At 41.1% G+C, this 20,038-nt stretch overlaps 1 protein-coding gene across 1 annotated transcript; it reads right to left on the bottom strand.

Annotated features, from left to right (window-relative positions):
- Window positions 1–7,666: 7,666 nt before the first annotated feature.
- Window positions 7,667–8,587, bottom strand: Or2ak5 (olfactory receptor family 2 subfamily AK member 5). The gene is given in 1 exon segment (NM_001000019.1): window positions 7,667–8,587. A coding segment is annotated over 1 exon segment (921 nt).
- Between the last annotated feature and the right edge of the window lie 11,451 nt (window positions 8,588–20,038).

The raw sequence follows: 20,038 nt of genomic DNA, 5'->3' as shown, positions 1-20,038 counted from the left end.
GGTTTTGATTTGCATTTCCCTGATGACTAAGGATGTTGAACATTTTGTTAGGGGCTTCTCATCCATTCAGCATTTCTCAGTTGAGAATTCTTTCTTTAGCTCTGTACCCCATTTTTAATAGGGTTATTTGGCTCTCTGGTGTCCAACTTCTTGAGTTCTTTGTATATATTAGCTATGAGTCCTTTATTGGATGTAGGATTGATTGATAAAGATCTTTTCCCAATCTGTAGGTTGTTGTTTTGTCCCATTGACAGTGTCCTTTGCCTTACAGAGGCATTGCAATTTTTTTTTTATTATTATTAACTTGAGTATTTCTTATATACATTTCGAGTGTTATTCCCTTTCCCAGTTTCCGGGCAAACATCCCCCTCCCCCCTCCCCTTTCTTATCGGTGTTCCCCTCCCCACCCTCCCCCCATTGTCCCCCTCCCCCCAACAGTCTAGTTCACTGGGGGTTCAGTCTTAGCAGGACCCAGGGCTTCCCCTTCCACTGGTGCTCTTACTAGGATATTCATTGCTACCTATGAGGTCAGAGTCCAGGGTCAGTCCATGTATAGTCTTTAGGTAGTGGCTTAGTCCCTGGAAGCTCTGGTTGCTTGGCATTGTGGTACATATGGGGTCTCGAGCCCCTTCAAGCTCTTCCAGTTCTTTCTCTGATTCCTTCAACGGGGGTCCTATTCTCAGTTCAGTGGTTTGCTGCTGGTATTGAGGCATTGCAATTTTATGATGTCCCATTTGTTGACTCTTGATCTTAGAGAATAAGCCATTGGTGTTCTGTTCAGAAAAATTTCCCCAGTGCCCATGTGTTCAAGGCTCTTCTCCATGTTTTCTTCTGTTAGTTTCAGTGTATCTGGTTCTATTCGGAGGTCCTTCATCCACTTGGACTTGAGGATTGTATAAGGAGATAAGAATGGATCGATTTGTGTTCTTCTACATGCTGATTGCCAGTTGTACCAGCACTATTTGTTGAAAAGGTTGTCTCTTTTTCCAGTGGATGGTTTTAGCTCCTTTGTCAAAGATCAAGTGACAATAAGTATTGTGGGTTCATTTCTGGGTATTCCATTCTGTTCTATAGATCTACCTGCCTGTCTCTGATCAATACCATATAGTTTTTATTACTATTGCTTTGTAATATAGTTTGAGGTTAGGGATGGTGATTGACCCAAAAGTCCTTTTATTGTTGAGAATAATTTTCACTATTCTGTGTTTTTTGTTATTCCAAATGAATTTGAGAATTGCTCTTTCTAACTCTATGAAGAATTGAATTGGAATTTTAATGGGGGGATTGCATTGAATCTGTAGTTTGCTTTTGACAAGATGGCAATTTTTTACAATATTAATATTGCCAATGCATGAGCATGAGAGATCTTTCCATCTTCTGAGATCTTCTTCGATTTCTTTCTTCAGAGACTTGAAGTTCTTGTCATACAAATCTTTCACTCGGGGTTGGGGATTTAGTTCAGTGGTAGAGAGCTTGCACAGCAAGCACAAGGCCCTGGGTTCAGTCCCCAGATCCAAAAAAAAGAAAAGAAAAAAAACCTTTCACTTGCTTGGTTAGAGTATTTTATGTTATTTGGGACTATTTTTTTTCCATTTTTCTTTATTAACTTGAGTATTTCTTATTTACATTTCGAATGTTATTCCCTTTTCCGGTTTCTGGGCCAACATCCCCCAGCCCCTCCCCCTCCCCTTCTATATGAGTGTATCCCTCCCCACCCTCCCCCCATTGTCCCCCTCCCCCCAACAGTCTAGTTCACTGGGGGTTCAGTCTTAGCAGGACCAAGGGCTTCCCCTTCCACTGGTGCCTATACTTGGCTATTCATTGCTACCTATGAGGTTGGAGCCCAGGGTAAGTCCATGAATAGTCTTTGGGTAGTGGCTTAGTCCCTGGAAGCTCTGGTTGGTTGGCATTGTTGTTCATATGGGGTCTGGAGCCCCTTCAAGCTCTTCTAGTCCTTTCTCTGATTTCTTCAACGGGGGTCCTGTTCTCAGTTCAGTGGTTTGCTGCTGGCATTCGCCTATGTATTTGCCATATTCTGGCTGTGTCTCTCAGGAGAGATCTACATCTGGTTCCTGTCGGTCTGCACTTCTTTGCTTCATCCATCTAATTGGGTGGCTGTATATGTATGTGGGGGCAGGCTCTGAATGGGTGTTCCTTCTGCCCCTGTTTTAATCTTTGCCTCCCTATTCCCTGCCAAGGGTATTCTTGTTCCCCTTTTAAAGAAGGAGTGAAGCATTCACATTTTGATCATCCGTCTTGAGTTTCATGTGTTCTGTGCATCTAGGGCAATTCAAGCTTTTGGGCTAATACCCACTTATCAATGAGTGCATACCATGTGTGCTTTTCTGTGATTGGCTTACCTCACTCAGGATGATATTTTCCAGTTCCCTCCATTTGCCTATGAATTTCATAAAGTTATTGTTTTTGATAGTTGAATAATATTCCATTGTGTAGATGTACCACATTTTCTGTATCCATTCCTCTGTTGAAGGGCATCTGGGTTCTTTCCAGCTTCTGGCTATTATAAATAAGGCTGCTACGAACATAGTGGAGCATGTGTCTTTTTTATATGTTGGGGCATCTTTTGGGTATATGCCCAAGAGAGGTATAGCTGGATCCTCAGGCAGTTCAATGTCCAATTTTCTGAGGAACCTCCAGACTGATTTCCAGAATGGTTGTACCAGTCTGCAATCCCACCAACAATGGGGGAGTGTTCCTCTTTCTCCACATCCTTGCCTGCATTTGCTGATTTGTGACTATTGTTAATGGTGTCATTTCACTAAATTCTTTCTCAGCCTGTTTATCATTTGAGTAGGGGAAGGCTACTGATTTATTGTAGTTAATTTTATATCTAGCCACTTTGCTAAAAATTTTTTTAACCAGCTTTAGAAGTTCTTTCTTGGAATTTTTATGATCATTTAAATATACTATCATATCATCTGCAAATGGTGATATTTTTTCTTCTTCCTTTTCAAATTGTATTCCTTTGACTTCCTTTTCTTGTCTAATTGCTCCAGCTAGGGCTTCAAGTACTGTATTCAGTTGATGTGGAGAGAGTGGGCAGCCTTGACTAGTCCCTGATTTTAGTGGGATTGCTTCAAGTTTCTCTCCGTTTAGTTTGATGTTGGCAACTGGTTTGCTGTATATTATTTTTACTATGTTTAGGTATGGGCCTTGAATTCCTGATCTTTCCAGGACTTTTACCATGAAGGGGTGTTGAGTTTTGTCAAATGCTTTCTCAGCATCTAATGAGATGATCATGTGTTTTTTTCCTTTGAGTTTGTTTATATAGTGGATTATGTTAATACATTTCCATATATTGAACCATCGGTGTATCCCTGAGATGAAGCCTACTTCATCATGATAGTTGACCATTTTGATTTGTTCTTGGATTTTATCTTGTGGAATAGTTTGAAGAGTATTGGTATTAGGTCTTCTTTGAAGGTCTGATAGAATTCTGCATTAAACCCATCTGGTCCTGAACCCTTTTTTTTTTTTTTTTTTTTTTTTTGTTAGGAGACTTTTAATGACTGATTTTATTTCTTTAGGGATTATGGAATTGTTTAAATCATTTATCTGATCCTGGTTTATCTTTGGTGCGTGGTATCTGTCTAAAAAATTGTTCATTTCATCCAGATTTTGCATGTACGCTTTTGTAATAGGATCTGATAATTATTTTGTATGTATTTCTTCAGTATCCATTGTTATGCTTCCTTTTCCTTTCTTATTTTCCTAATTTTGATACTGTTTCTGTGCCCTCTGGTTAGCCTGACTAAGGGTTTATTTATCTTGTTGATTTTGTCAAAGAACTAGTTCCTGGTTTTGTTGATTATTTGTATAGTTCTTTTTGTTTCTATTTGGTTGATGTCAGCCTTTAGTTTGATCATTTCTTGCAGTGTACTTTTCTTGGGTATATTTAATTATTTTTTCTAGAAGATTCAGGTGTGGTGTCAAGCTGTGAGTGTATGCTCTTTATAGTTTCTTTCTGGAAGCACTCAGAGCTGAGTTTTCCTCTTAGCACTGGTTTCATCATGTCCCATAATTTTGGGTATGTTGTGCCTTCATTTTCACTAAATTCTAAAAAGTTTTAAATTTCTTTATTTTTATCATCCTTGACCAAGTTGTCACTGAGTAGAGCATTGTTCAGCTTCCATGTGTATGTGGGTTTTCTGTTTTTTTTTGTTTGTTTTGTTTTTTTTTTTTTTTTTTTTTTTTTTTTGTTATTGAAGACCAGTCTTAGTCCGTGGTGATCTGATAGGATGCGTGGGATTATTTCAATCCCTTGCATCTGTTGAGACCTGTTTTGTGACCAATTATATGGTCAGTTTTGAGGAAGGTACCATGAGGTGCTGAGAGGACAGTATGTTCTTTTATTTTCAGATGAAATGTTCTATAGATATCTGTTAAATCCATTTGGTTCATAACTTCTCTTAGTTTCACTTTGTCTCTGTTTAGTATCTGTTTCCATGATCTATCCATTGATGAGAGTGGAGTGTTGAAGTCTCTCACTATTATTGTGTGTTGTGTAATATATGCTTTGAGCTTTAGTAAAGTTTCTTTTATGAATGTGGGGGTCCTTGAAATTGGAGCATAGATGTTCAGAATAGAGAGTTCATCTTGGTAGATTTTTCCTTTGAGACATATGAAGTGTTCTTCCTTATCTTTTGGGATAACTTTTGATTGAAAGTTGATTTTATTCGATATTGTAATGACTACTCCTGCTTGTTTTCTGTGACCATTTGCTTAGAAATTTTTTCCAGCTTTATACTTTGAGCTAGTGATTGTCTTTGTCACTAAGTTGTGTTTCCAGTATGCTGCAAAATGCTGGGTCCTGTTTACTTATCCAGTCTGTTATCTATGTCTTTTTATTGGGAAATTGAGTTCATTGATATTAAGAGATAGTAAGTTAAAGTGGTTGCTGCTTCCTGTCATTTTTTTCTTAGAAGTGGATTTATGTTTGTGTGGCTACTTTCTTTTGGGTTTGTTGCAAGATGATTACTTTTTTGCTTTTCTTGTGGTGTAGTTTCCCTCCTTGTGTTGGAGTTTTTCATCTATTATCCTTTCTAAGACTGGATTTATGGAGATATTGTGCAAATTTGGTTTTGTCACATCATATCTTGGTTTCTCCATCTGTTATAATTGAGTGTTTTTATGAGTAGAGTAGCCTGGGCTGGCATTTGTGTTCTCTTAGGGCCTATATGACATATGCCCAGGATCTTCTGGCTTTTATAGTCTCTGGTGAGAATTCTGGTGTAATTCTGATATGTCTGCCCTCATAGGTTACTTGGAGAATGCAATTCTTCTTCTTCTTTTCTTTACTTTTATTTTATCTGTGTTTGTGTGAGGGTGTCATTTACCTGAGAAATAAAATTTCAGGCAATTGTGAGCAATGATTTCGTTCTGGAAATTGAACCCAGAGCCTGTGGAAGAACAGATAGTGCTCTTATCCACTGAGCCATCTGTCCAGTGATGGTCATGAGGTCTTTGTCACAGAAATAGAAAACTAAGACAGTTGAGTGAAGTATCCTGTGCCTGACATTTAGATTTCTATTAAATAACCCCGAGAGCATTATTTTTTCCTCTGTATGGTATCTCTGAATAATTCTCTTTCAATTAAAAACGTCAAAATATTTTTAAGTGAAATACAGTAACATTATGTTTTCTCTTCTCTTTTCCCCTCAAACTCTATCTAACAGTTTCAATTTGATAGTCTCCTTTTATTGATAGTTATTGTCACATATATGTATGTATCTATGTATTATCTATCTATCTATCTATCTATCTATCTATCTATCTATCTATCTATCATCTTTTATGTATACACATGAATTCCCATACAACTTTTAGAGTGCACTATTTATTTCCATTAATTAACTTATTTATTCAGTTTACATCTGATTGCTGTCACTTCCTTTCTTCCCCTCACGTAATCCCTCCACTCTCCCTCTTACCCTTCTCCTCTAAGCTGGTGGAGGACCCTCTGGCAAATCAAGTCTCAGCAGAGCAGGGTGCATCATCTTCCCACTGAGTCTAGACAAGGCAGCCCAGTTAGGGGAATGGAATCTACATACTGACAACAGATACAATTCATTTTTATTAGCACCAAGAAGAGGTGTCATTAAAATTATCGCTTTAATTATGGCACCAATTACACAGAAGCAACAAAGAATCCCTAAATTTTTCACATCATATATTATTATTATTGTTATTATTATTTATAACTGTGAGTGTGGATGTAGATATATGCACATGAGTGCTCCTGGAGGCCACAGGCTTCAGACATCCCAGAGTTGTAGCTATAGACCTTACCAGGGTGCTGGGATTTGAACTTTAGCACATTGGAAAAGCAGCCAGTGCTACTAATGGCTATGCCACTGTTCTAACCTCACAACATATATATTTTAACATTGAGAATTACTCATCATGTTACCTACATCAGTATTAGGTGCATAGAAATTCTCATTTATTGGTTCTTGGACTACATGACAATGACTTGAGTGTTTTAAGAAACTAGAGGGACTCAAAAGATGACTCAACAGTTAAGAGCACCGACTGCTCTTCCATAGAACCCAGGTTTGATTCCCAGCATTCACATGGTGGCTCACAAGCATCTGTAACTTCAATTTAAAAGAAAAATGAAAGCCAGTGATGGTTTTTCTAACTGGCAACAACTTTTTTTTCAAAAACTAGTGTTTGGTCCACATATAGAGCTTCAGGATTGATATATATATATATATTTTTCAGGAAGTTTTCTTATATTTTTGGTTGTGAGCCTAGCCTTTAACAGCTGAGCCATCTCTCCAGCCTGGAAGTTTTCTTGATACAACATTATTGCTGTTGGCATTTATTGTATATTAGCTATAGACAAAATACAGAAATTGCCTATAGATTTCAAAGCAGAAGCATTCTAGTTCTGTTTGTCTAAATGTCCTTAACATAAGCTAGTATGGCTGCTGAGAGATCAATATAATGGTGTTTATGGAAAAAGACAGAGTGCATACTGGCAGACACATCCATTGATAATGTTTATTACAAAGTCATTAGTGCATTTTGGGGAACAGTATTGATGAAGAGAGCCAGCAAGACATCATTAAACAGCTTAGGAGAGCTTAGAAATCTTATTCAGGTCATCTCAGCAAGCATTAACGTACCTTCTTACACAATTTTTTCAGAATTGTCCTTAAAACATGTTATTGTATAAAAACACACACTCTTCTATAATAACTGTACCTGCAAAGGAAAATCAAGGAAATAGTCCAGATTTATGTAAAATGTCTGCAAAATGTACAGCTGTGCTTATAAACTTCAGAAAGTATCCCAAGAAAGATAGCAAGCACCTGTACTGACTCCCACAGTCTGAGAAGCCATGGTGCCTTGCATCAGAGCAGAAGGTAAGAAAGTTCTGTGGAAGTCAACACAACCTGACAGGCAGCCAGAGATGCCAGGTTCAGAGACAAAGCCCTTCCATCTCTCTCAGAGCCAACAATCAGATTCAAACCATCAACTCTGTGAAACTGTGTGGGCAAATGTTTATGCTCTTGTTCAGTCAGTGACACAAGATAGTGAGCTTCCATCAGAATGTCAATCCTGAAATCATCCCAGAGAGTATAAAGACCAGACTTTACATCAGTCCACAGGGCAACCCGAAGTCCTGTGTCAGTATACATCATCCCACTTGTCTCCTCAGGGCTCCCATCACCTCCTTGTTCCTCAGGCTGTAGATGAATGGGTTCAGAACAGGGGTAACGATTGAGTAGAGCACAGCCACCACTTTGTCCCTCCCAGGAGAATGCAAGGAGTGTGGCTGTGTGTAGGTGCAGAGACCAGTGACATAGAACATGCTGGCCACAGTCAGGTGGGAGGAGCAGGTGGACACTGCTCTACTCTGTCCCTTCCCCGAACCCATCTGGAATACAACAACCAACACCCGAGCATAGGAAACTAGGATGGCCAGGAAGGGTAACAATAGAATGACAATGCCACTCATGAGGACTGTATGCTCATATTGGGACGTGTCTTCACACACAAGTGGCAGGAGAGATGGAACCTCACAGAAAAAGTGGTTAACAATTCTAGATCCACAGAACGGAAGTTGAAATACATACACTGTATGCACAAAAGCATTAATGGAGCTGCTGCTCCAGGCACTGGCTACCATGGAGCAGCAGATCTTTCTGCTCATGAGCAAAGGGTAGTGCAAGGGCTGGCAGATGGCTATATACCTGTCATAGGACATGAAGCCCAGAAGGAGGGCTTCAGACCCACCCAGGGTCAGAAACACAAAGGTTTGGATGGCACATCCCAGAAAGGATATGGTCTTGGTGTCTGACAGGAAGTTAGCTGCCATCTTGGGCACAGTGGTAGAGATGTGCATCATGTCAATGATGGAGAGCTGGCTGAGGAGGAAGTACATGGGGGTGTGGAGTGTTCGGTCCAGCCTGATGAGATGGACCAGTGTGATGTTGCCTATGAGAGCCACCGCAAATAGGAGGGCAATGACTGTAAAGAGGATGGTGTCCAGGTGTCCATACTTGAAAAGACCAACCAAAGTGAAGTCTGTCCCACAGCTGTGGTTTCCTGTCTCCATGGCTTAGAAGGAAACAGTAAAGCAGATAAAATCTGGAAAGGGCATGGCCTGGTGACAAATGTCCTTGAGGAGGAAATGACAACTATTACATTCGATAGTTTCCTGATTAGGGCACTCTCTCTTCTACCCTGTATATTAACACTCTTAGTTTTGCTTAACCTGTTGTGATATATGCTTCAATGCAAGACTTTCTATTTCCATTCATACCTGACACACTAAACTTTGAAACACGATTTGGGTTCTCTGTCCTTACCATTTGTACATAGATGGAGTTGTCCATCTCTCTTGATTCAATGATGTTTATAAGTTATAACTGAGGAAATAAGAATAAACATTTTTGAGATCACAGAATGAAATTCCAATAATCTTAAAATAAACTGTTATATAATTCTCAGCAAATTTTCTATATGTGATGCAGATCCTTACTGGTGAAAGACTGGAATTGGGTCTCTTTCTTGACAGTGTTCACTCACTCATTTTTGTTATCCATGTTAACATAATACAGACAGGGGAGTCTTAGGGAATCAAAGCACAGAATGAGTCCAGGAAATGAACAAAATACTGAGATCATTGTGTAATGTAAAAATTGAGAAGATACTATATGCCCTCAAAGGATTATGTAATGCAAGAGACCATCATGTGAACTCATACTAGGCATTTTATTACATTATACACATATTACTCACCTGTAACCTAAAGCAAGTACACTACTTTAAATGAGCAGAGGAGTAGGCAACAATTTTCAAACTCTCAAAATATTTCTTAAGATGGAGAATTAAGCAGAAATTAATAGTGCAAGGTAGGAAATGATTACTACCTTTCATATAAAGACTTCAGTTAATCCATACCTCCCCACTATTCCTTAAGTCCAGTTTTTTGTTTGTTCCTTAATTACCCCCAGTGTCAGATGTTATCAGGATCCTGTTAGTAGTCACTGCTGAAAGTGTGGCATTGTCTGCTGATTTAAATGGTGCATGTGCATGTGCATTTGTGTGTGCCTGTGCCTGTGCCTGTGTTACTGGGATCAAATGCCTGACCTTGGCATGCACTGTGCCCTGATTTACAGCCTTAGTAATTGACTTATGAGGCTCAGTCTCACTCATCTTGCTCAGTAGCTCAGATGTTATCAACTCTAATCCTGTCCTGAACTTCTTGAAAGCTGGAATAGGGACTGGGCCACTGAGACCAGCCCTGTCCTCGCTTCTCATCATTAGAAGCATTGGTCAGTGTCTGCTAATCCTTCCTGGTGTTAAAGTCAGTTTTAAATGCTCTGAAATCAGAAAAGGTAAATTTTCCTTTCTCTTCATTGCAATATGAGAAGAATTTTTGCTTTTGTTCAATATGTTGGAAATCCTCTAATCTGATTTCTCATTCTCTAAAGACAAAACTTAGTCTATGGCAGCAGCAGCAGCAGCAGCAGCAGCAGCAGCAGCAGCAGCAGCAGCAGCAGCTCTGGTTCTATAAACCTCCCCAGGCCACCCCAAACACAAAGTGTTTTAGATGTGGATGCTTCCCTTTGAAGGACAGAGTGTGCTGTGGCATCCCAGAGCAGTGGACACACTTGAACTCCTTACTCCTGTGAATCCCTGTCACAATCACATCTATTACCCAATGAGAGTCTGTAAAAGGGTCACTTGGAATCAGTGTAAAAGATGTCCACTAGCCTGATGTTTTCCATGCACACTATGCACTGTACATGTGTGTCAAATTATCATATCACACCTCTGTGATTAATAAATTAAATCACAATTAATTTTCAAATCAGAAAATATTCTAAATATGTTGAGAAATGACATATTTGGTGACAATCTTGTCCCTGGAACTAGAAGAGCCCCAGTCCCTTTCTCCTTGTAAGAAGGGTTCTATGCTGAAGAAGAGCAATGGACAGCATTCATACATGTTGATCTTTCAGGTATTTTTTAAAGCGGTAGCTGTAGTGTGCATCTCTCCAGGAGTTGATTCAATTCAAGAGTATGGGTTACAGGTAGAACAATGCACTTTACCCAGTAATCCCAATGTATAACTCACCAGCAAGAGCACCACTGCTATAGCAAACTCATCAGAGAATCCAGCTTCACTTCAGTAACTCCTTGACTGCCACACTCCTTTGTCAGCTAAGGGGCTGTGCAGTGACCAAGCCAGAATTCCATCCTCCATCAACCTGAGCTCTTTAATAAGAGGACCATGGCGAGCTTTTCCTCCAGATGACTCAATGTGTGGAGTGCCTGTCTTTTTATAAATTTAACTCTAACAAAATTTAACTATATCATAAGTGACTGTATATTAGAGATACACATCTCACTTTCCTAGGGTTTCTCCTCAACAATGGAATATTAAATAAGAACAGAAAATGAACCTGCCCAAAAATATAAGAAAGATGAGACACTTAGAGATTGGAGGTAGAAAGTCACAAATATGAATAACTTTTAAATATAGTGTCAATTTCCAGTGAATCAAGCTATTTAATCTGTATATCCAAAAGGAAATCCTGGCTTCTAAAACTTCTGATACTCAATACATTTTGGAGCCTTTTTTCCCCACTGTGAATTTGTAAGGTAATTGGTTTTTTGCTTTAAAAATAATTCTCACTTAACGTTGAACACTTAGGTAGAAAAGAAATATCATTTTGGCATCTATGGAAGACCTTTAAGGTCTTAAATGCTCTGGCTGCCTGTGCAAGATTGGACCTCATAGGTATTCTTTCAGAATACTTCTGGGAAAACCTGGTCTCTTGTCCACAATTAAATAAACGCATGACATACAAGAGATACCATTTTATTAGAACTCAGGTTTTCACTGCACAGTAGAAGTTAAAAGAGGAGAGAATGAATGTTCAAAACATATTTTCATCATAACTGAAGCCAATCACTTTTTTAAAAACTCATTTCATTAAACACACAGAAGCACAGGAATAACCTGCAAAATGTAGATACTAGGAACAACATAATATGATATTTCAAAGAATTATATAATCTAGGTTTTGGCTTGTGTCACATATTCCTGAAGACAATGTTCAAATGTTCAGCAGGACCACTGACATAAGAGAGTCATGTTTATGAAAGCCATGGCTCCTTTTGATGTTAGAATAAAAAAAATAGTTCACTGTGTCCCAGCTTGGACAAGAAGTTGGATCAATGGTAAAGTACAATCTTTACCTGCTACAGAAATGTTTCTGTCAATCTAAAGAGGCTATAGTTTTTAATTAGAAGAGAAAAATGAAGGAATGCAATTAATACTGACAGTATACTTGAGTCTGTAGTGTTTCTCAACAGGTAGCAACATCCTATCAACATTGTAAAAACTGGATCTTTGAATTAGCTCAAGCCTATTCCTAGATTGCTGTGTAACACGTTTGTTTAATTTTTTTTATCTATTAATACAAATGACTGTTTCTTATTTTGCCCTTTTACCTGGAGTCAATGTTATGTTTCTAAGAAGATGGTTCAATACAAATTTATCCTTTTACAGTTACTGTGTTAATTGTAAAAATTTGACCATATTTTACCTAAGACTTCTCGGTAAGTCTTTATAGTTACATGGAGCCATTTTTTTAGTACTGATTCCATTTTCTATGAGACATTTTTTCTTGATAACATAGCAGATTCAGGTAAAATGGTTATTATATTTTATTCTACTTGTAGATTCCTTATTGTTATTTACCTGTAGAGTAATAGGTGAAAAGTGGGCTAGATCAACCTTGAAATGAATGTTTTCTACAATTTAACAAAAAAGCAAATTCTTGTATCTTTCTGTTACTTACACATTCTTTTTTTTTCTAGTATTGACCACTTCTTCATTGCAGTGTTGAAATGATTTTTTCTTTTTTTCTTATTAATGTTTCTTCCCATCAGTCCTGGATTTCATGATTTATTCCACATTCAGTGGGCTTTTAACCTTATTAACTAATGACCCATTGATCTATTACTACCTATGAACAAGCTGCTACAACCACCACTCATGTGATGTTTGGATTCTACAAATTTCACTCTGTAAACATAGCTTTAGAAAATCTTTCACTCCTCTTTTCTTATTTTATATTTTTCTAATTTTACTACTAGTTCTTTTCCTTCTGTATTTAAATTAAAATTACAAGTTCAGTCAATAACTAAGGTGTAATATATATGTGTATAGAAGTCCTCTGTGACATCATTTCTATGCAAGTCAAAAAAGTCTTATCCAAGAAAACTGTTAGTTATACATGAAGTTTCCTTGGCTTACAAGGCAGTAAAAATAATTGCAACACCCAGATTGTCACGAATGCCATCTCCATCCATTTTTGTAGAGGTATGATATATTCTAATAGATTGTATCACTTTCCTGATGATGTTTTGTTTATTTATTCTTTTATTTACATGTATGGGTGTTTTGTTACCATATGTTTCCATATATGGTGTACAAGCTTGGTGCCTGAAGAAGCCAGAAGAGGGTGACAGACTCCCTGGATTCAGCAAAAGGTTGTGAGCAGTCCTGTGGATGCTTGGAATTGAACCTGGGTCCTCTGTAAGAGTGATCAGTGCCCTTAACTGCTGAACCTCTCTATTTATTCTTTTTTTTTTATTAACTTGAGTATTTTTTATTTACATTTCGAGTGTTATTCCCTTTCCCAGTTTCTGGGCAAACATCCTCCTAATCCCTCCCCCTCCCCTTCTTTATGTGTGTTCCCCTCCCCATCCTCCCCCCCTTGCCGCCCTCCCCCCAACAATCACGTTCACTGGGGGTTCAGTCTTAGCAGGACCAAGGGCTTCCCCTTCCACTGGTGATCTTACTAGAATATTCATTGCTACCTATGAGGTCAGAGTCCCGGGTCAGGTCAGTCCATGTATAGTCTTTAGGTAGTGGCTTAGTCCCTGGAAGCTCTGGTTGCTTCCAGTTCTTTCTCTGATTCCTTCAACGGGGGTCCCGTTCTCAGTTCAGTGGTTTGCTGCTGGCACTCACCTCTGTATTTGCTCTATTCTGGCTGTGTCTCTCAGGAGAGATCTACATCCGGCTCCTGTCAGCCTGCACTTCTTTGTTTCATCCATCTTGTCTAATTGGATGGCTGAATATGTATGGGCCACATGTGGGGCAGGCTCTGAATGGGTGTTCCTTCTGTGTCTGTTTTAATCTCTGCCTCTCTATTCCCTGCCAAGGGTATTCTTGTTCCCCTTTTAAAGAAGGAGTGAAGCATTCACATTTTGATCATCCGTCTTGAGTTTCCTTTGTTCTAGGCATCTAGTAATTCAAGCATTTGGGCTAAGAGCCACTTATCAATGAGTGCATACCATGTATGTCTTTCTGTGATTGGGTTAGCTCACTCAGGATGATATTTTCCAGTTCCAACCATTTGCCTACGAATTTCATAAACTCGTTGTTTTTGATAGCTGAGTAATATACCATTGTGTAGATGTACCATATTTTCTGTATCCATTCCTCTGTTGAAGGACATCTGGGTTCTTTCCAGCTTCTGGCTATTATAAATAAGGCTGCTATGAACATAGTGGAGCATGTGTCTTTTTTATATGTTGGGGCATATTTTGGGTATATGCCCAAGAGAGGTATAGCTGGATCCTCAGGCAGTTCAATGTCCAATTTCCTGAGGAACCTCCAGACTGATTTCCAGAATGGTTGTACCAGTCTGCAATCCCACCAACAATGGAGGAGTGTTCCTCTTTCTCCGCATCCTCGCCAGCATTTGCTTCCACCTAAGTTTTTGATCTTAGCCATTCTCACTGGTGTGAGGTGAAATCTCAGGGTTGTTTTGATTTGCATTTCCCTTATGACTAAAGATGTTGAACATTTCTTTAGGTGTTTCTCAGCCATTTGGCATTCCCCAGCTGTGAATTCTTTGTTTAGCTCTGAACCCCATTTTTTAATAGGGTTATTTGTCTCCCTGCGGTCTAACTTCTTGAGTTCTTTGTATATTTTGGATATAAGGCCTCTATCTGTTGTAGGATTGGTAAAGAACTTTTCCCAATCTGTTGGTTGCCGTTTTGTCCTAACCACAGTGTCCTTTGCCTTACAGAAGCTTTGCAGTTTTATGAGATCCCATTTGTCGATTCTTGATCTTAGAGCATAAGCCATTGGTGTTTTGTTCAGGAAATTTTTTCCAGTGCCCATGTGTTCCAGATGCTTCCCTAGTTTTTCTTCTATTAGTTTGAGTGTATCTGGTTTGATGTGGAGGTCCTTTATCCAGTTGGACTTAAGCTTTCTACAGGGTGATTAGCACGGATCGATCTGCATTCTTCTACATGTTGACCTCCAGTTGAACCAGCACCATTTGCTGAAAATGCTATCTTTTTTCCATTTCATGGTTTTGGCTCCTTTGTCAAAAATCAAGTGCCCGTATGTGTGTGGGTTCATTTCTGGGTCTTCAATTCTATTCCATTGGTCTATCTGTCTGTCTCTGTACCAATACCATGCAGTTTTTATCACTATTGCTCTGTAATACTGCTTGAGTTCAGGGATAGTGATTCCCCCTGAAGTCCTTTTATTGTTGTGGATAGTTTTAGCTATCCTGAGTTTTTTGTTATTCCAGATGAATTTGCAAATTGTTCTGTCTAACTCTTTGAAGAATTGGATTGGTATTTTGATGGGGATTGCATTGAATCTGTAGATTGCTTTTGGTAGAATGGCCATTTTTACTCTATTAATCCTGCCAATCCATGAGCATGGGAGATCTTTCCATCATCTGAGGTCTTCTTCAATTTCTTTCTTCAGAGTTTTGAAGTTCTTATTGTACTGTGAGGAGCTGCCCTCACATACTCCATTACAAGATGGCGCCGGCATCCGGCAGGACGCACCTAGTAAAAAGGGCAATACACAGGCGCCTGGTAACTTCCTTACTCAAAGGGACACGTACGCTTTGGTACGTCATCTGGCATAATTGGCAGCGACTAGTCAGAGAGTGACACGTCCTAGGCGAGGATAGTTTCCTATATAAGGGACGGTTATTCCTCTCTCAGGGTCTCCGCATTGTAAGCTTATGCTCTCCCTCTCAAGTCGCATTAAAGCTTTTCTGCAGAAGGATCCTGTGTGTGCCATGTCATTCTTGCTGGCGAGACGTAGCGCCGACATCTGGTGCCGAAAACCCGGGAAAGACCTCGCCATCGTCAGCACCTTCGGAGACCCCTTGGCGACAAGGAGGATTCAGAACTGCAGGCAGGTACGTTCGGAGAGGCATGCCTCTCTTGGACTTTGGTCTGGGGCTGTCACCGCCTTGGGAAGGATTTGTTGAGGCTATAGTATTTGTCCTCAGAGCCACCCTACTCTTTCTTATTATTATGTTCTGTTTTCACCGTTTTTGCTGTTAAAAGGACGATTTTGGTGTGGTTGGTCTGATACGAATAGGTGACAGCAGCTGAAGGCACGTCTCAGTCTCTCGTAAATAAGTGAGCTTCGCGCAGCTCCATTTTACCTTCGCTTTTGACTGTTGAGGAGCAAGGATGCGATAAGGCCGACGTAGATAAGCGGCACCGTCCGGGGAGGCGCGTGTTAAGACTCCCATACATAAGAGAGCAGCGTGACTGTCTCTACCCTTTCACCTCACGCCTTGTCAGACAGACATAGATAAGCCGTCGGCGTTCCTTCCCCATCATGGGATCCTCACAGTCTGTGGTCACGGCCTTGGAAACAGTGTTAAAGCAGAGGGACATCAAAATTGGAGGAAGAACACTTAAAAACTTTGTGAAGGAGGTGGAGAGGGTGGCTCCTTGGTTTGCCTGTTCAGGCTCGTTTACAATTGCCTCATGGAATAAACTTGGAAAGGACCTTGACAGAAAATTGGCGGAAGAGGATCTGCGCCTAGGGACCAAAGCTATATGGAAGCTGGTTAAGAATTGTTTAGAGGATGAAACATGTAAGGCAGCAGTAGTAGAAGGACAGGCCACTCTCGAGGTAGTCCAGGACAGCATGTCAGAAACCGAACGTAGTGAGAGGTTGGGCGCGCGCAAGAAAAAGGACGTCCTAAGAAAGAAAAAAGGCCCTCCCGGTAAGTTCGCAGACAAGGGAGCGTTGAAATTTTCAGATTCCGGCACTTCCTCCTCTACACATAAACCAGGAGGGGGAGCCAGCCTATACCCTGTGAAAGAGCTAGAAGCGCTGAACCTCAACAGTTCTGAAAGCTCTGAAAATAAAACCTTAGACTCAGAGGAGGAGGCCGAGCTAGATGAGGAAGCAGCTAAATATGAGGAGGAAAGATATTACCCCGATGAACGTAAGGGAAGTAATAGAAGGCTTCTAGCGCGGCCGCCACCAACGGCGCCCCCTCCATATGAGACACGCTCACGCACCTTCTCGCTAGTCCCTGAGAGGGTGAGAAGAAAGCTGAGTATGACATTTCCTGTCTTTGAGACTCCGGAGGGAGGACGGGTCCATGCCCCTGTTGAATATAATCAGATTAAGGAATTAGCAGAATCAGTTAGAAAGTATGGAGTCACGGCCAACTTTACTCTAACACAACTCGACAGGTTGGCCATGACGGCATTGACACCATCTGATTGGCAGATGATTGCTAAGGCAGCCCTTGCCAGCATGGGCCAATACATGGAATGGAAAGTGCTCTGGTATGAGGCAGTCCAAACACAGGCCGGATCGAATGCTACAGCCTTAACACCTGAGCAACAGGAATGGACTTTCGAACTCTTAACAGGACAGGGCCGCTTTGCAGCTGATCAGTCTGCTTACCACTGGGGCGCCTATGCTCAGGTCTCCAGCACGGCTATTAGAGCCTGGAAGGCACTCTCCAGGAGAGGAGGGATCGATAATCAACTTACAAAAATCATTCAGGGACCCCAGGAACCTTTCTCAGATTTTGTAGCTAGAATGACAGAGGCTGCAGGACGAATCTTTGGCGATCCTGAACAAGCAGCACCGCTTATAGAACAGCTCGTTTTTGAGTCAGCCACCCAGAAGTGCCGAGCAGCCATAGCCACCTGAAGAAATAAAGGGCTACAGGATTGGCTTTCAGTCTGCAGGGAACTTGGAGGGCCCCTTACTAACACAGGCCTGGCGGCCGCCATTCTCCAATCCCAGCGACACCCCGTTAAAGGGACAGATAAAAGATCATGCTTTCAATGTGGGAAAACAGGCCATCTAAAAAGAGACTGCAGGATGACAAAATGAGACAGGGGGTCTGCAACCCTCTGTGTCCGATGTGGCAAAGGCTACCATGGGGCTGGCCAGTGCCGATCAGTGAGAGACATTAAAGGTAAACTACTCCCTCCTTTGGAGCCTCGGCCTAATGAGATGTCAAAAACGGGCTGGTGGGCCCCCCGGTCCCAGGGCCCTCAAAGATATGGGAACCGCTTTTACAGGGCCACGACCCCGGCAGAGGAGGTCCCCCAAGAGGCGACACAAAATTGGACCTGCGTGCCGCCTCCGACTTCTTTCTAATGCCCCAGATGGGCATTCAGCCAATTCCTGCTCAGACTGTGGGGCCTCTACCCCCGGGAACCATAGGCCTTGTCCTTGGGAGAGGATCTCTCACCCTACAAGGACTGATAGTCCATCCAGGCCTTGTTGAAGCTTAGCGCTCTCTTGATGTTCAGATTCTTTGTTCAAGTCCTGATGGGGTTTTTTCCATAAGTAAAGGAGATAGACTAGCACAGTTATTAGTCCTTTCGTGCTCCCAGGCCACGATACAGGATATCAAGGGGCCCATGAGGTCTACTGGTCATGATTCGGCATATTTGGTGGTTCACCTTAACAACCGCCCAAAATTGAGCTTAGAAATTAATGGAAAGAAATTCGAAGGCATACTGGGGCTGATAAAAGTATAATTTCCTCAAAATGGTGGCCTCAATCATGGCCTACCACAAAATCTTCTCACTTGCTACAAGGATTAGGCTACCAGTCGTGCCCTATGATCAGCTCTGCCACTCTAACTTGGACAACTGCCGATGGCCGACAGGGACAATTTATTCCTTATGTACTTCCCCTACCTGTTAATCTTTGGGGGAGGGACGTTATGCAGACCATGGAACTGACCTTATCTAATGAATACCCCCCACAAGTGGCCCACATGATGTCAAGGATGGGCTATAAGGAAGGGAAAGGCCTAGGGCGATTAGAACAGGGTCGTCTCACGCCCATTGAACCGATCGCCAACCCCCATAAACAAGGCCTGGGTTTTTCCTAGGCACCATTGGGGCAGCACGACCCATACCATGGAAGATGGAGGATGTGGTGTGGGTTCCCCAATGGCCATTAACTTCTGAGAAATTACAGGCAGCTACAGGACTGATGGATGAACAATTAAGATTGGGACATTTGGAGCCCTCTACCTCTCCTTGGAACACCCCAATTTTTGTAATAAGGAAAAAATCAGGAAAATGGCGACTACTCCATGACTTGAGGGCCATTAACGATCAGATGGAATCCCTTGGACCCATTCAGCGGGGCCTTCCTATACTCTCGGCCCTACAAAAAGATTGGAATTTGGTAATAATAGATATCAAGGATTGTTTTTCTCTATTCTACTTTACCCCCCTGATAGGCCCAGGTTTCCTTTAACTGTCCCATCAATTAATCATACTGAACCTGATAAAAGATACCAGTGGAAGGTCCTACCTCCGGGCATGGCCAACAGCCCTACGATGTGTCAGTTATATCTTCAGGAAGCCCTCAAACCAGTCAGGGAGACCTATCCAAATTTACTGTTAATCCATTACATGGATGATATATTGATGTGTCATAAAGACTTAGAATTACTCAAACAAGCCTATTCCTTATTACAAAAAACCCTTAAACAATGGGACTTACATATTGCTACAGAAAAGGTCCAAATCGCTGACACAGGTCATTTTCTAGGATCCATTATTTTCCCTGATAAGATTATACCCCAGAAACTGGAAATCCGTAGAGACCACCTCCATACTCTCAATGACTTTCAGAAGCTCTTGGGAGATATCAACTGGTTGAGACCATTTTTGAAAATCCCTTCCGCGGAATTAAAACCTTTGTTCGAAATATTGGAAGGGGATGGCCACATCACCTCCCCTCGTGTGCTAACTCCCGCTGCAACCAAGGCCTTACTAAAAGTAGAAGATGCCATAAAACAGGCCCAATTGCAACGCATTGATTGGTCTCTACCTTTTTCACTCTGTGTACTAGATACCAAGGATTTACCCACTGCAGTTTTATGGCAACAAGGTCCACTGTTATGGATCCATCCACATGCTTCCCCTGTGAAGATTATTGATTGGTATCCAGCCGCAGTAGCACATCTGGCTATTAAGGGCCTAAAAGCTGCCATCTGTCATTTTGGAACTCCACCCCAATCCTTGATTATCCCATATACACCCTACCAGGTCCAAACTCTAGCCGCTACCTCTGATGATTGGGTAGTGCTGCTCACATCCTTTACAGGGAAGATAGATAATCATTATCCTAAACACCCCCTCTTGTGTTTTTCAAGATCACAACCTGTTGTTTTCCCTCGTGTCACATCCCACAGACTATTAAAGGAGGGGATAA

This window comes from Rattus norvegicus, chromosome 10, assembly GCF_021556685.1.
Source record: "Rattus norvegicus strain SHRSP/BbbUtx chromosome 10, alternate assembly SHRSP_T2T, whole genome shotgun sequence".
Lineage (NCBI taxonomy): Eukaryota > Metazoa > Chordata > Mammalia > Rodentia > Muridae > Rattus > Rattus norvegicus.
The sequence above is the reverse complement of the archived record's forward strand: the minus strand, read 5'-3'. Positions and strand labels throughout refer to the sequence as shown.